The sequence below is a fragment of the Echiichthys vipera genome, assembly GCF_963691815.1.
Source record: "Echiichthys vipera genome assembly, chromosome: 5".
Lineage (NCBI taxonomy): Eukaryota > Metazoa > Chordata > Actinopteri > Perciformes > Trachinidae > Echiichthys > Echiichthys vipera.
The window spans coordinates 11204159-11220792 of record NC_139830.1 but is presented as its reverse complement, the minus strand read 5'-3'; the positions used below and the strand labels follow the sequence as shown (position 1 = coordinate 11220792).

The 16634-nt window shown below is 38.8% G+C and overlaps 1 protein-coding gene across 1 annotated transcript in view; it reads left to right on the top strand.

Moving 5' to 3' along the window:
- si (sucrase-isomaltase) overlaps positions 1 to 16427 on the top strand; it is a gene marked incomplete at its 5' end in the record, with an annotated part of 71633 nt that extends 55206 nt beyond the window's left edge. The window contains 8 exons of the mRNA XM_083914477.1: positions 5742 to 5890; positions 6680 to 6764; positions 7016 to 7072; positions 7860 to 7984; positions 8507 to 8595; positions 10288 to 10337; positions 12576 to 12746; positions 16240 to 16427. Coding sequence (XP_083770603.1) covers positions 5742 to 5890; positions 6680 to 6764; positions 7016 to 7072; positions 7860 to 7984; positions 8507 to 8595; positions 10288 to 10337; positions 12576 to 12746; positions 16240 to 16317 — 804 coding nt within the window. The 3' untranslated portion in view covers positions 16318 to 16427. The remainder of the gene's footprint in view (positions 1 to 5741; positions 5891 to 6679; positions 6765 to 7015; positions 7073 to 7859; positions 7985 to 8506; positions 8596 to 10287; positions 10338 to 12575; positions 12747 to 16239) is intronic.
- Positions 16428 to 16634: the final 207 nt, after the last annotated feature.

The following is a 16634-nucleotide window of genomic DNA, read 5'->3' as shown; positions in this document are numbered from 1 at the left end:
TTTAAACATGGAGAAAATTGACGGAAAAAAAGCACACAGACATGGCAGGAGAAGGCGGCACAAAATGACAGTTTGAGAGTTAGGAAGGCAAAGAGGGATAGAGAGAGAATTGGTGGGAGAACAGTGCAGGTTTTTTATATCAAATAGGAGAAAAAGAACAGAGGGATCAAAAGGTGAAATACTGACAAGCAAATACAGATAAAGAAATAGGAGGGAAGAGAAGTTCAGAGGCTATGAGACTGAGACAGAGAAAAAATTTTGAGGGATAAAACTGGCAATGAATTTAACAAGATGGCAATTTAGCCAGTTAAATGGTGGTGACAGAGTAGTGATAAGGACGTGGGAGCTGGGACAAGGCTGAATAAACAAATCGTTGATTTTGAAACACCTCCGATCAAGTCAGAAAAGGAATGTGAGAAGGAAGGGTGCTTGGTGAGAGGAGAGGGAAAAAAAACAGGACTGAGTGAATGGAGAAAAGGGAATCAAGGTCAGCTATTTATGTAGTCTACTGTAAAACTGTATTATTTTTCCAGTCAGCCATATTAAATACTCAATCATCAGACATTTAGTGACTGTAACCTCAGGGTCTGCTTAACAAGGCGTTTGACAACAAAGTATTAACACCACAAACCCGACCAGAGGGTACACAAGGTCAGAGACAGTGGAGAGAGAAAGAGAGGGGAGTTTTTGCGGAGTCATTCCCAGAGCTCTGTTATGCCTAGTGTCTCTTTGCCCTCAGACAACTTTCAGTGTTGGCCTTGAGATAATTTCAGTGCACCAGCAATATGCTGCAGTGTCTCCAGTCATATCAGAACAATGCAGAACTGTCCTTGATAGAATACATTCTAAGTCAACTGAAACTCTTATGATTTTGTAGACTAATGTATTAGTCAATTTAAGCTGCAAAATTAAGTTTCTCCACAAATAATAATGAAAAAGCATCACTACATATTGTGTGTACCATAGATGTGCTCATACATTTCTTGGAAATAAGTCATTCAGCATGACTAACTGACTGAAGAACTCTTAGTCGACAAAGACTAAAACGACCAATTAGTTGACTAATCGACTAAGAGGGGCCAGACCTAGAACAGTGCAAAATTAATTAAACAATATAAACATTCTCTGCCAATAGTTATTTTAGTCATATTAAAATGATGCATTTTGATCCAAAGGATCATATTAATGTTATCATCCAAATATAATTTATTTTTATGATGTGTGCTCTGCAATGCTAAACAGAAACTGGAAAGGTTTATGAGATGGGGGGAGGGAGTAGAATCCAGAAAGACAAATGAAGAGAAAGACCAAGCAGAGGAGAGAAAAGTTGAGAGGGGCTGACATAGTCAGATAACCAAATTTTTCCTTGAAGCTGTGCGCAAGCATACACATGTGTATCTGTCTAGAATCAGTGTATGTCACAAGGCCTTTTGCCAATATCAATGTGGCCATAAATTAGGTGAATTAATCAGCTGGATTCTCTGTCTGCTTCTCACTCTTCAGCACTCTCTGCTCTTGTCTCTTCATCAATCCCTCCTCTGGTTTTCCACGGATGAAAAGTCTACCTTGAGGGCCTAACAGACAGTGCTATAACTGTCAAGTCATGAAAGATTTGTGCGGCTGAATGTTATAGTATAAGTTGAGTATAAACCAAGATTTTCGGAGATTATCCTGTTGATCGTGTCTTACATAATGACAGCATCTACACCAAATAATTTAACTGAACTAGCAATGATGAACATTATTTCAAAGTAAGAACACTATACGTCTACATCTGTACATCATCAATATTGCCTATGTGGTCTTCTTTTTTGTTATTGGAGAAGAGTATGCAGCTATATGTCCATGTTCATATCCCAAAAATACAATGACCAACAATTACTTCATATGGTCTTTCAGATATGGTCCCAGCAGTCCAGGAACCAGAAGGTTGAAAGAGCAGCAATGATCCTAAATCATACAACTTTGTTTGTTTGTTTTACTAGCCATGACGACAAAGGTGGTACTGTTGTCACTGCAGCCAGATTTAGTCAACTATGCAAGATACAGCAACAAAATGTTACCGGTGTATTGTGATTATAATGAAGGCCGAAACGGGTGTGATCTGAGCAAGGGGGCCGGGAGTACTGAGGTAAAAAACTGTGAAGGGGCCTCAACGCTTCACGGCCTTGGTCCGATAACCATACAAGATGCAGTCACAAAACTTTACAGGTTTGTAGTTGAGATCAAAGACAAGTGTGGTCTGAACAAAGGTGCCGGAAGTATGGGTAGAGAAGGGGCCTTTGCCCCACCACTATATGCCCCTGGCCTTATTTGGCGTCATGGCTGGTATGATCCAATCGCAAAATGTTCTCAATTTTTTTTTCTTGGGTTTGATGTCATATAATGGGAATGAAAAGGCCCAAAGCTAGTGTGTCTCTGTGAACATAATGTGTTTTCTTTCTGTGTCAGAATAGCACTGCAATCTCTACTCTGCACTATGGAAAATGGTAAATGGACTTGCAAGTATAGTGCCTTTTACCATTCACCCAGACATTAATAGACTGATGGCATAGGCTGCCATGACAGGTGCCAATCTACTTATCATGATTTAATCTAATCTTTCACACACTGATGGTACAGCCTGCGGGAGCAATTTGGAGTTAATATCATTCCCAAGGACACTTCAACATACGGACTGAAGGAGCCGGTCTTCCGATTAGTGCACAACTTGCTCAACCTCCTGAGCCCCAGTCATCCACTAGCCAGTGACATATTGTTAGGTGGTCATGAATTGCCCTTATAATATTGTGGGATTTTAAGAAGTTCCCTATTACCAAGTTGTTCCTTTTTTCCATTTACTACTGATTACTTGCTCACCAGGCTAATTCAGAGCTACACCTAATCTCTCTTCCTTCTGTGCACCAGGCAATGCACATCTATTTTACTTGGAGCACATGACACACATGGACACAGATGCTTGGTTTTGAGATGAGAGAAAATGTCTTAATGTCTTAATTAAATACACTTGAGAATAACCAATCCAGACTTGAGCCTGAAGCATTACGCAGCAAAACCGCTCGAAGCCAGCTCCAAAACTCCATTCTTTGTTTGGACTCATCACGCTCCGTTTGGGTGGTTCAACTGTATATGCATTGCAAATGTATCTGTCCTCTCTCTAACTATGAAACCAAAACAAGCTCATATTCTGTCATTCAGATTAATTTGCTCAGTCTCACTCTTTCTTACAGGAACACACACACACTCACACCTTACCATGTTAATTATTTCCTGGAGAACACATCTGATTGTAAGGCATGAAGGTGCAAAATATGGGTTATTGAACAGGGAGGCAGGCAGAAGACCTCTTGGGTTAACAGATAATTACAATTGTGTAAATTTCCTCAGAAAATGAAATGATAATCTGGTAAACTCCTTAGGTTAAAAGATAATGGAAATGTTCAGTATTCGACTGTGTGCTGTTAGGCCTGTACTTAGTAACCAGTGGGCTACATTTAATAACTATTATAAAATCTGACCCAGCTAAATTGCAGCTGGGAAGAAAATGTCTGTCATTTTTATTGCTCTCTTTGATGATCTTCTTTTTCTGAAATTGAAAGACAGGAGACGGAGTCACACTGAATAACACACTGAAGCTTGGCAAACACATGCATACACATACAGCCATATGCAAGTGAAGTGCACACTGCACACATGGTAACATAGGGAGGAGCATATGGTGATGACATGCTTCAGCTGAAAATCTTCAGGATTCTCAGTGTGCGTGTGTGTGTGTGTGTGTGTGTGTGTGTGTGTGTGTGTGTGTGTGTGTGTGTGTGTGTGTGTGTGTGTGTGTGTGTGTGTGTGTGTGTGTGTGTGTGTGTGTGTGTGTGTGCGTGCGTGCGTGTGTGTGTGTGTGTGTGTATGTGTATACAGTTCCAGAAAATTAGCAAATACATTTAGTTTGGCCCATATCTACAAATTCACAGGACACTGTGTCCTCTTTTTCTTTCCCCATCTCTTAAGGGTACAGTACACCTGTTGATAATTAAAAATGAGGTAAATGACATTAAAATGTGGGGCAGAATAATGTGGGTATACGTAAATGCACACATGCCTTTGGAGTATTTCTGGTGTGATACAATACTAGCCAGTGTTCCTGTCAGTATCTTTTCATGCCTGGTAATATTTTCAGCATGTTGTGAAATCCAAATAGGAAAGAGTCAACTCTTGAAACACAGTGACAAGATAAGAAAAACACAGCTGTGTGTAAGTGTACATTTATTTCATTGACAAATGTAGAAGTAATACATTCACACTCCGCTGGCTTTTTCCTGCAGAGCCCTGCATGTCTGTGTGTATCTGTACTTGTAACTGAGAGAAATGAACCAAAGACAGAGCGTTTGAAATGTACATGTATTGAAAAAGTGAATATGTTTACTCAAGCGCTGAGCACTTGTTCATAGCTACAAGTAAACAATATCAGTGAATGTTCTAGCAGCATTTTGACTTTTTGCATTTTGCATTCAGGGTGTGCACCTGCATGTCAACTCAGGATCACCTGATGAACTGAATGATTCAGGGAATATCGCTGAAAGATTTCACCATCAAGAGGGTGCTGCCAGTTCACTCCAATCACAGCTTAGCAACCGTAACTAGGCATGGCACGTCAGCAGAGTGTTGGATTTGTACACATGTTGAAGCATGCATGCATGTTATGCATTGGGCTCTAATAACAGTCATACTCTTTACTTAGAGTTAATTTGTTGCCTTTCAAAAGCTAAAGAACAAGAGAAAAGTGTCCATGGTGAGTTGAAGACAGCGTTAGTAGCATTGTCATGCTCTTTATAGGATTTGGGGAAGTTTACAATCTTGAAACCCGAGACCTACCCGAGATAGTGTTGCATTTGTCACATCAATTAGTCCTCATCATAAAAGCCATTTTTCTTGTAATTTCAGAAGTAACACATTACTTAAGTAGCCAAAGCAGGTTTTATTAGAAACTAACCAGCTGTATCTTGCAATCCAACACTAATAGGACTGTACCCGACTCAGAATTTTGTCAGTCGAATCTGATTTGGCTGTTCAATATGACTATGTGTTGCTTTTTTAATATAGCCTTTCAAAGAACACTTCATTGACTTGCCAGATTGTTTAGATGTCCACAGAGGTACACTGCAAACTGACTGACAAATCAAAATGACTGGTCGACTTGAAGAATATCAGTCGACTGACAGGTGACTGACTGACTAAATCTAAATCAGCCCTAAGGATCCTTTTCAAGGGTCATCAACTCGTAATACAGACTTTTTGCCAGAGACATGCAGCTTTACCCTCAGTTCTATAGCCCAACTCCATGTGTATAGTCAAGTGCATATTCAAGACCCTGGAGAAAGCTAGAAACAAATAAGCCATTTCGTAACAATATATTAATTGGCTAACTAGCTGCAGCTGGTAAAATCTGCCTGCAACAGTTGTCATTCCAGCCAGAAATATCGATGTTGGTTATAATTGTAAACTGTACATATGCTGAGCAAGAACAGAAAGCTTGACAGGCATAGCAACAGTAACTAAGAGGGCAAGTTTAGCGAACGGTGAATTGTGAGCAACACTATAAGCAAAAAGTTCAGAAAGCCAAAATATTCTTTTAACACACAACATCGCAATAAATAATTAGCACATATTTATATGTTCTATTACTACTCATTGTCAACCTCCCACCCTAACTATAATCACCACTAATATACTTTTTCCTCTCTCAGAGACAAGATCCTGTAGCTTGGAATTCTACATTCTCCAAGATATCCCGTGACGTCCTGAACATCCGTTACACCCTCCTGCCCTACCTGTACACACTGATGTTTGAGGCTCATACAAAAGGAAGCACAGTGGTCAGACCACTCTTGCACGAGTAAGCACAGAATCACAACACACAGTGGTCTTATCTTTTCTGCTAACATTACGGCTCAAGCATTACATGTAATCACTTAATCAGATAATTTAGTTATTACTAGGATGGATCTTTTCTCCTGATTTTCTGGCAAGATAAAATGATTTTTATATTACACTGCTTCTCATTAGTATGCAGAATATCATATGTGATGGCTGCTGGACTAAAAACTAATTTAAGTAGAGCTTTCATATAAGAGCTCTGACGTGTTTTCAGCAGCACTGTTTTAATGTCCAACTCTTTTTCAACTAGTTGTTGAAATGCTACTACCAATGCCTCCCTTAGTAGCTATAGATGTTAAAGTAAGTAAAAAGTAAAAAACATATACATACCCATATATACATATCCATCCCAGTGCAATGAGGGGAAAAAAAGCTGTTTTGTGACTTTTGCTCACGTTGAATAACTTGACAGGGTAAGAAAAGTTAGAAGTGTCTTTCCTGCTACAGTAGCAAAACACTATGTTTCAATTAAAGGAAGTTGACTGTGGCTATACTCTTCAGCTCCATGATTTGAAAGTGTGGAACTGTTTGTAAAAAAAAAACATTTATTCATTTTAAGAGACTCTTATAAAGTCACAGATGGTATTTAAGGAGCTGGCAGGGTGACTCTGGCAGAGATGTCTGGCTTCTCCTCTTTGCATCTTCAAACCATTGAATTTTGAATGCTGTGCAGTGCTTGACTGAGCTAAGGACACATTAGAGAGAAAAAAAAAAAAGGCTTAATGGCCTTTGTGCTGGTGTGTCACAGGTTTGTGAATGATACGGCCACATGGCTCGTCTACAAGCAATTCCTCTGGGGACCTGCTCTACTTATCACCCCTGCCCTCGACGAGGTACACACACACACACACACACACACACACACACAATCATGAAGATTTTCAGCTGAAGCATGTCATCACCATATGCTCCTCCCTATGTTTTTTTTCTTCTTTTACTTATATCAATGCAGAATTACATCATGCATTTATAAGGGCATCACAGATGCAACTTTCCAATCATTTAAAGGATAGTTATCAGTCTATGTCTTGTGTTTCTGTATGATTTATTTAGACTTCTGATGAACTGCCTTTGTAATTCACAGGGAGCCAGGAGTGTGACTGGCTATGTTCCTGACACACGCTGGTATGACTATCACACGGTGAGTCCAAGACCATAACAACCAGAAAAAAATTAGAAAGTCCTCACTGAATCCAAAGCCTGTCCTATTTTTTCTAATGCACTACAGTTGAAAATAAACTTTCAGGCATGCCCCTGATGCAACAATACAGTGGATATCACTTAACAATAATTGCACATGTATTATGAATGTACATCTGTGCACATGGTTATGATGAAGATGCAAAGCTATCTATGGAGCTTTATGTATTTTTTTTTTTACAAATATGTAAGCAGGCCAAGACAAAGAAACTACAACAAAAACCCAAATGACAATATTAACAAGAGACATCTTTGACAACATCAATACAGACTTGCAGCTCAACAATGACAGAAGGTGCTTTGATGACAAAAACAAACATGCAATCGCTCTGTCTTTTTCTTGCTAGGGGACTCCCCATCTGTTAGACTGCATAAAGCCAAAGAAAACTCGAGAAACAACCATTTAAATGCGGGCACGGGATGGTAGAGAGGAGTGGTTACCCCCATTAAACTTGTCCATTGAGCACACAGAGAGGTACAAGCTGTTAGAGAAAGGACCAAGGACAAAGTGGATAATACTGGAAGAAAAAAGTTTGCAAATGATTATTTTGGCGGGTAATAAATTACTGGACTGTTTCAAGTCTAGCCTTTTGATAGATGTCCCTTTTTTCTGTTTCTTCTTTGTGATTTACGAGCACACAAAAGACAATTTACAAAACATAAAAAGTTGAATTACTTATAGTATTTATCATGTTTTAATTGTATGTAACTATTGCTGCTGTCATCAGGCGAAAGATATTGGAGTGCGCCACAAATTGATAACTATGCCCTCACCCTTGGACCATATTAACCTTCATATCAGAGGGGGATATATCATACCCACACAGAAACCAGAGAACACTACACATTTCAGGTAAGTGCACACAGATCATGGCTGATCATGGCATAATGACAGCATATAGCTACAGGTCAGCTTTGTGTGTTTGGTGTGAGGTGTATGCATTTCCTCAGTGCATCAATGCCTGTGAAGAAAATAATAGGGTGCCAGGGAAGGATATATATTTATATACTGTATATACAGTATATGTATATATATATATATATATATATACATATACTGTATATATATATATATGTGTGTGTACGCATTGATATTGTGTTTGAGTGGGGTTTTTTTTGTATGACCAACACTCAAATTCAAACTGAATGCTATCTATGATCATTAGTGTGTGTTACAGTCAAGAAAGAGGCGGTGAGAATGAGAGAGAGAGAGAGAGAGACAGTCCTAGGCTGATGAATACTCAAGCAGAGGTTAAATCAGGTGGATCCCCCCAGCAGGAATGTTAATGTTAATGTATTTGTCCTCAACAGCAAGTATAAATAGATGTTGTCCTTTAGCAATCTGCTATAACCATCTCTTCCAATTTTGTTTCAGTCGAAGGAATCCTTTAGGACTGATCATTGCCCTGAGCGACAGTGGAATGGCTCAAGGATCGTTCTTCTGGGATGATGGAGAAGGAATAGGTTAGTGAAAGGTCATCCTTGAACAGCATGCCATTGTATGTCTTCACATGTGTTTATGTAATGATTATTCATGATAGTAAGTAGTCTTTTTGTCCCCTTGGTTAGGCAGCCACAAGCGTGTTAGCATGTTTGAAGTTTTAAGTGCTTCTGTGCTCTGTTCATTAAAAATATTTTCAGTGCAAAACAAAATTCAGTCCCCAAACAAATTTGTCCTCAGGATGATATAAAGGATAGGCATATTACATCAAGATTGACGTCTCTCTCGCACACACACACACACACACACACACACACACACACACACACACAGACACACACACACATGCAGCATATGTTAATTCACAAATACCTTCCCCTTTTGCCTTTTAATTTAGAAGAAAGAAACATTTTTTATTGAGAAAAATAATGTTGGATGACAGTCAAAATGGTCTGCAGACGAAAAGGACTAAGCACAAGGTTGTATACAGGGCTTAGGTTAAAGTTACAATTTGCATTTATTTATCAATAGAAGTTTTGAAAATAAGGAAATGATGATCCATGAATGCCTTTACCCCAGTACGTCTCAAACTCATGTACAGTGTACAGTATGCAAAATCATGTTGCATTATTTTTTTTTTCTGAATATAAATTCCTTCATTGTTTACATCAGATACAAAGACATTCTCTCTCTTTCTCGTTCTCTCTCTCTCTCTCTCTCTCTCTCTCTCTCTCTCTCTCTCTCTCTCTCTCTCTCTCTCTCTCTCTCTCTCTCACACACACACACACACAGACACACACACACACACACACACATACACACAGGTGTAAAGAATCAGCCTCTGAAGTGCTTCTGTGAGAAGATGCACTCCTCTGTGAAAGACGTGTTTGTGTAGGGACAAAGAAGAGAGGGAGATATAGAGAGAGAACGAGGGATAACAGAGAAGGGGAGTGACGGAAACTATTACAGTAATTCCCTGTGTCGCTGCCTGGAGATATGTTCTCCATCACTCCTGTTTTATCTCTTCCCTTGCTCCTCTCCTCTGCGTCTCCCTGTCTGTCTGCAGTGTAGCCTTCCTACGTCTTTCTTATTTGCTCTGCCTCTCGCTATAACACCTGCTTTCCTGTATTATCTGTTTTTCTTGAGTTCTACATGTTTAAGTTCCACTTCCGAGGGTTGGCTCTTCACTTTACTGTCAGTCAGTCTGACTCATCAGTGTGTTTGTTACTATCCAGTACTTTGTTCAATCATGCAACAAATTAATTATTCAGCCTTTCATACAGTAGCATAGCCAGTCAATAATATATTTTACTTCCTTAATTAATCCTAATATTATTTGTGCATTTAATCAGCCACTAATAAGTTGAAGTAACGTTGTGTTATGAGTCAGTGCGTTGATAAACCTATTAATAAGTCAGTACAGTACAGTACAGTATTGACTCATCCACCTAGTGACGTAGCTAGTCATTCATTTATTTATTCATGCAGCTACTCACTTTACTACATGACTCAATCACAATATTTATTTGTCCATCCAGTCCATCAGAAATAATGTTAACTCAGTCCTGTGGTCAATATGTATACTCACTTATCTAGACAATCCCTCATAAATACTCTCTGTCCTTCATTCAGGTAGTCACACACCAATTAGTTTATCCCTCCATTGTTTCAATTTATCGCTCAGTGTTTAATTCACTCTCATTTTCTCTCCTCAGACACAGTTGAGCGAAAACAATATCTGTTGACCTCCTTCACAGCAGAATCGGTGAGTTCAAGGGCCAACTACATGTCAGGTCTCCTTTTAACCCTTTATCATCATTATGGCTATTAATCCAGCACGACTGGAGAATGAGCCCATGCTTTACCATGCAACAGGGCTGTGGTAGGCCGACGTCAAAGGTTGACTGTTGGAAGCCATTAACACAGAATGTATGTCTAGCTCTAAGGTGGTGATTTGAATTTAGCCTTTCACCCCTTTTGGCTGAGACAGAGTTCTCACTGTAAAAATTCTTCTTTTGACACCTGTATCAAAGTAATTACATGCAAATGCTCAAGTTGATGAATCACTTAATGATATCACTCGAACTCTATCATAATAATCTAAATCTAGATTAAAGTTTAATCACAATATACAAAATCTCTAACAAAGAAGATTCTACAATCTTAAAATGGTAATAGTTAAGATGATAACTGCAGTTTTATAATCTTGTTCTCATTGTTCTTGATGTTCAATTTTACGATCTTGTGCATGTCATGTTGACTTTATAAGTAATGTAATCCCTCTCAGTCAACACTTATGACCCACTAGAAGTATGTGGCGGTGTCTGTTTCTGAAGAGATCCTGCCACCTGTATTTTCTCTTTTCTTATAAGTTTTGGGCATCAGCAAAAGGCCTTTGGGTCCCACCTGGGTGTGTAACTGCATGCCAATAACAGTGTGCAGGTTATAGCCCATTCTCATTTCCAGATACCACTGCTTTGTCATGACCCTCTGCATCTGATACCGATACACACTCACAGCATGGGGAGCAGGGAAAACACTGAAGCACATAAAAACATGTGTGATGATGTGTTGTGTGGAGGTGTGGGTACTGTACATTTGTGCTTTAGAATGTAACCACTGTGAAACAATTCAGAAAAAAATGGTGTATTCCTCTAACATATATTTATACATATATACACACATATATATATATATATATATATATATATATATATATATATATATATATATATATATACAAATATGAACTGCACAGATGTGTGATAAGAAAGCGTGTTGTATATGCACAAGGCTAAATTCAGTGAGAATTGAGTGTTTACCAGGTCACAGTTTGATCACATTTTGAGTCAGACATGACAGAAACCCTCTAATCACTGGGCCTAATGGAACTAACCCAGCCCTATTTGCTTCTTAGCCAGGCAAAGGCACATAATCACACACAGACACACATTAATGATGAAAGGCTTAATCACAAAAACTCACACATACAAATGCACACATCTACAATATACACATACCCTCATAGAGCTACCATGGCCAAACATCTGTGGCTGTCCTCTGCCTACCATCAGGCTCATTCCAAAGCAATTTCACACAGTGATAAAACAGGCACACCGCCTGACAGCCAAAGGGGGGAGAGGATGAGAGAGAGAGAGAGAGAGAGAGAGAGAGAGAGAGAGAGAGAGAGAGAGAGAGCAAGTAAGTGTGTTGCTGTGTTTGAATGTGTTTTTGTGCCTGTGTGTGGGCTTGGGGAGATGGGTGTGTGAACAGGCAGATGTGAGAAGATGAGGATAAGTTGGGCAATGAGGCCAGTGCTGCCTAGCAGATTAGCAGATCGTATGCCATTTTGGATGGCTATCTGAGTGTGTGTGTGTGTTCCTGCATTTCCATGAGTTCTAGACTTTCAGGGCGCACTCACACTGTCCATCCGTACCGTGCCCAAGCACTTTTCACGGCTAAAGTCTAGTTCGTTTGACCGTGTAGTGTGAGTACAAACGGGTCTGGCCCGCGGGGGGAGAGGGAGGGGGGGACAAGTACCCTAAAGCACGGGGCACGGGACGGATGGACAGTGTGAGTGCGCCCTAAGAGTGAGGCCATTTTTTTTAGTCTTCCCCAGTTATTCAGGGGCTGTCAGTACTTTGGTACATTGATAATCAGGGACCTCAAACATCTGTGTGTGTGCTCAAGCATTTGTGTGTTTTTTTTCTAACAGTGTGAGCATAATAATAGTAGATATGTAAAACTATTCAGACAATCAAACTCTCCCTGAAGAAGAGTATCTATTAAAAGCAAAGCACAGGGTAAAAATAATAATAGGGCGGATATAAAACCATTATTAGCGAAAAATATACTCAAATGTTAAATCTCAGAAAAGAGAGGGGGCATTGAGTAGAATAAATTATACTTATGAATCAAGTATATGCTTTTTTTGGGGTATTTTTTCATTTCATTACCCTGTCTTGTTGTTTTATCCTCCCATCTCCAACACTTTCAATATCAGAACACTTTGACCAGTCGGGTCATCCACAATAGCCTGGCTCCTGCTGATCGGTTGACCCTGGGTGTGGTGAAAGTTTGGGGCGCAGGCACTGTTAGGATCACAGGGGTGATCCTAACAGACGGGGCTGATATGACGCATCAACTGACCCCACAGCACAACCTGGAGACTCAGGTCAGTACATTTAGCCCTGAAATAATGAATGTTAATTATGAATCTAAATATGTATCTCTTGAATTACAAGTTAGAATAGTGCAAGTTGGGTCTTATAACAAGTGCATCCCCCTAAGTTTTTACATGGGCTTAGACTAATGGGCTCTTAATGTTTTCTGCTATTGCGCACAAGCTTCATCATGATGAACACAATTCAGCAGACTGATGGCCATCGTCATCAAACTCAGGAAATGGTCTATGACCAAAAATGCCAGTTTCTGGCAATGGATAGTTATTTTGTACACACAGTTGCAGCTACAGCTTCAACGCCACAGAAGAAAAAACATTTTAAGGAAACAGAATAATGTTTCCATTTTCCAATTCACAGGGAAGTGCCTCCACAGCATTTGCTTAAAATCAACAGTCAACATTGTTATTCAGCAATAACCTTTTTTTTCTTATTCAGGCATCATTAGGGACATAAATACTAGACTGACACATTTGCTAGCAGGGATGGGAATCTTGGATGGTTATTGAACAATATTACCTAATGTATATATACAAGCGAACATATAGAATAAAATAATAGAATAGAATTACTTTAATGATCCCAGACTGGGAAATTATTTTGTTGTATATTCGTTGCATCCCATGAATGTACTAAATATAACATACATTTCTGCTCTAATAACCTCAAAATAACCATATTAATCACTTTCTAGCATGCATGCAGTCAGTGTCACTGCATTTCAGAGCTCACGTTGCACATTAGTACAGTAGCTTGGTGAGCCCCTTTTATCATTACAATGTACACAAATTATAAACACAACCCAGTCTTCAAGTTGATTGAGCATTTCACTGCCAGTAATGGAAAACCTGGAAAAGTCAAGGAATTTCAAAATCTAATTTTCCAGGCTTGTAAAAGTCACGCAATAGTAATTCCATTTTGTTGTGTTGAATGGAATCAATTGTGACCGTAATCCTCTTTGGAAAATCTCCCATGTAATGTAACATGGCACTGAATTTATTTTCTGTAGCTGTTGACATAACCTAGCTCTAATATGCATTGATGTTTGATGTTTTGTTTACTATCACTTACATTTCTTTATTTTCTCCCCACGTTCTGTCTCCCCCTCCATGTATGCCAGCTGTAGTTGAAATTATGTTGAGTTGAGTTTAAATCTGATACGTTTGAATAATACTGCAAGTGTACATTTGTGTATGTAGTATGTAGGCTATAATTATGTTGCAACACTTTTTTTAGGTTTATAATCAAATACATTAAAAATACACTGATATGACAATCAGTTTGGCTTCTATCATGTTTGAAACATTCTCGGTGGCAGATATATTGACTGTGTCTGTAGTTTATAGAAGGCTATTTGAAGTGCATATTAACAAAACAACTTTTAGAAATCTAATAATGTTGCTGTTTCTTTTCATACAATAATCAATTTGGAGTATACTATAGTTATGTCTGTGTTATACTTTGTGAATAGCCTGCTACAAAAAAAACAAAAAAACTAAACCCACATTCACCTATCCCCTGCTATGTCACATTTTGTCATCTAATAGCTGTGATGAACTCTACATTCCCCCTGACACTGTTGTTTTATAATGAACAAAGAGAGACTTGACTCAGGACAGCAATTTTAAAGCTGCTCATGTAAAATGATTGTCACTTCATATTCTTCGCTCCATCATCTGCTCCAATGGTTCAGTGGAAAGTAATGTGAGAAAAATCAAGAGGAATTATGTACACAAGGCCACGCCATATGGCCCTGTTACCCTGTACTTGCTATGTGGTGATTTGTTTGTCCAGAGTGCCATTTGTAGAAGGGCCACTGTGAGAGTAGGACACTGGAATATTATCATTCATTTTTACAATGGAAAGTCCCATAGTGTGAGTGAATTCCCCCTGTAGTCCTCTGTTGGGAGATCAGAGGGTCAAGGTCAACTATTACATTAAAAGAAAGCATTCAGTGTTTGATATAAGGACATATAAGTGGATTTTTTACCAAAACAAGGCAGTGGATGATTTGTGTTCAGATTGTGAGTATGAAAAAGAAAAAGGAAAGACAAGGCCAAGTTTAAGAAGGTAGCATGTGTTCCCTCTCCTCATTTGGCCTGTGATGAAATATCCCTGTCGAGGTTGTGTACTGTACTCAGTGCACTTATCAGGAGCATGAAAATGATAGCTACAGCAGCTCCATAAATAATTGTAGGTGAAAAAGCCCGGAAGCCTTTGATTTATACTGTTCTTGGGGAAGACAGACAGGGAGAAGCAAGAAGAGACGGCAAGAATTGCAGATGAAGAAAGTTAGAATGACAGAGGGATTTTGGGTTTGTGTATGTGTGTGTGTGTGTGTGTGTGTGTGTGTGTGTGTGTGTGTGTGTGTGTGTGTGTGTGTGTGTGTGTGTGTGTGTGTGTTTGTGTGCGTTTGTGTGTGTGTGTGTGTTTGGATGCAAGGACTGATAGAGAATAATGAAAAGACGAAAAGACAGTCCATCTTTGGAAAGAAGGGAAGGAAGGACAGAGAGTGGTGGAAAGAGAGAGAATGCATCACAGAAAACAGATGTAGAGGAACAGAGGTGAAAGAGATAAACAGGAAGAATGAAAGATGGGCGGAGAGAAGGAGGAAAGAGAGAGAGGGGGGAATGAGGACAACACTGTATGCGCATGGTAATAAGTGGTTTTTCAGTGTGAGACAATCCATTCATCTCCGTAAGTATTGTCTGATAGGGTAACAACTTGAAATAAGCAGTAAGCAGCTGGCACTGTGTCATTTAAATACAGTGAGGTGGGAGAGCTATTTCTGTCTGGTACAGGATATTTAATTCTGAATCGACCTATAGGTCTATTCATACTGTCATTTACAATAAATCATCACATGTACTCGCCCAGACTTGTTTTAACTTCATAGGGGTCTCTTGCTGTTAATGACATGAATGAAACAAGATTACTTTTCTTTAAATATGATACATCAGCATAAAACCATGTAACGGATAGTAAAAGTAAGAAAAATATATGACGGGAGGTCAAGAAGTCATAGGTTTATACAGTGAACTAAAATAATTTCTCTCTATAAATATATATTAAATAACTAATCGATGCTAGCTGGGATCAGCTCCAGCACCCCTGCGACCCCGACAGGGATAAGCGGTTGAAGATGAATGAATGAATGACTGATTTAGCAATACACATAAAAAATAAAGCAAATAAAGAACAATTAGAGAGTGCAAAATTAACAGAAGATTCTGGCAACTCATCAGCTGACATTAATCATAACAATACAAGGGTAAAACTATGTCAAATAAAATGAATCAGAAATTAGATTTCACCAAGAATTAAGATTTTTTTTTTCATTCAAAAGATAGAATCATGCATAATGAACGCTCTTCATAAGGTGCAGGTTGGAATTTCATACTTGAACAAAATTATATTTGAGGTAATTTGTATGGTATGGTTTTACAACAGCAAGCATACTTATATATTTTTTTCTTGTATCTGTAGGAGCTGATTATAGATGCCACTCCAAAGTCTGTTCGTGTGGACCAGCATTTTACCATAACATGGAAGACCGGTGTCTAATCAACAGAGTGCACAGAGTGTTTTACTGGTAATCATATACCTGCACATAATGGTCCACTGCCATTTATTATGATGTAAAGCAAATGCAATGTTTTTTGTTCTGTGATAAGCCTCAACATGCCAAAACATGAATAATTTTTCAATAAATCACTTTGGATGATAATTGTTTATGTCCTGTGACTGGTAAAACAGTATGTAGTACATACAGTATTTTATTTTCAAATGTTACATCAACCAAAACAATTGCATTAAGTGGGAAACTTAACCTGCATGTTGCGCTTCATTTTTCAGTGCTTATTATGTATGACTAAATTCAA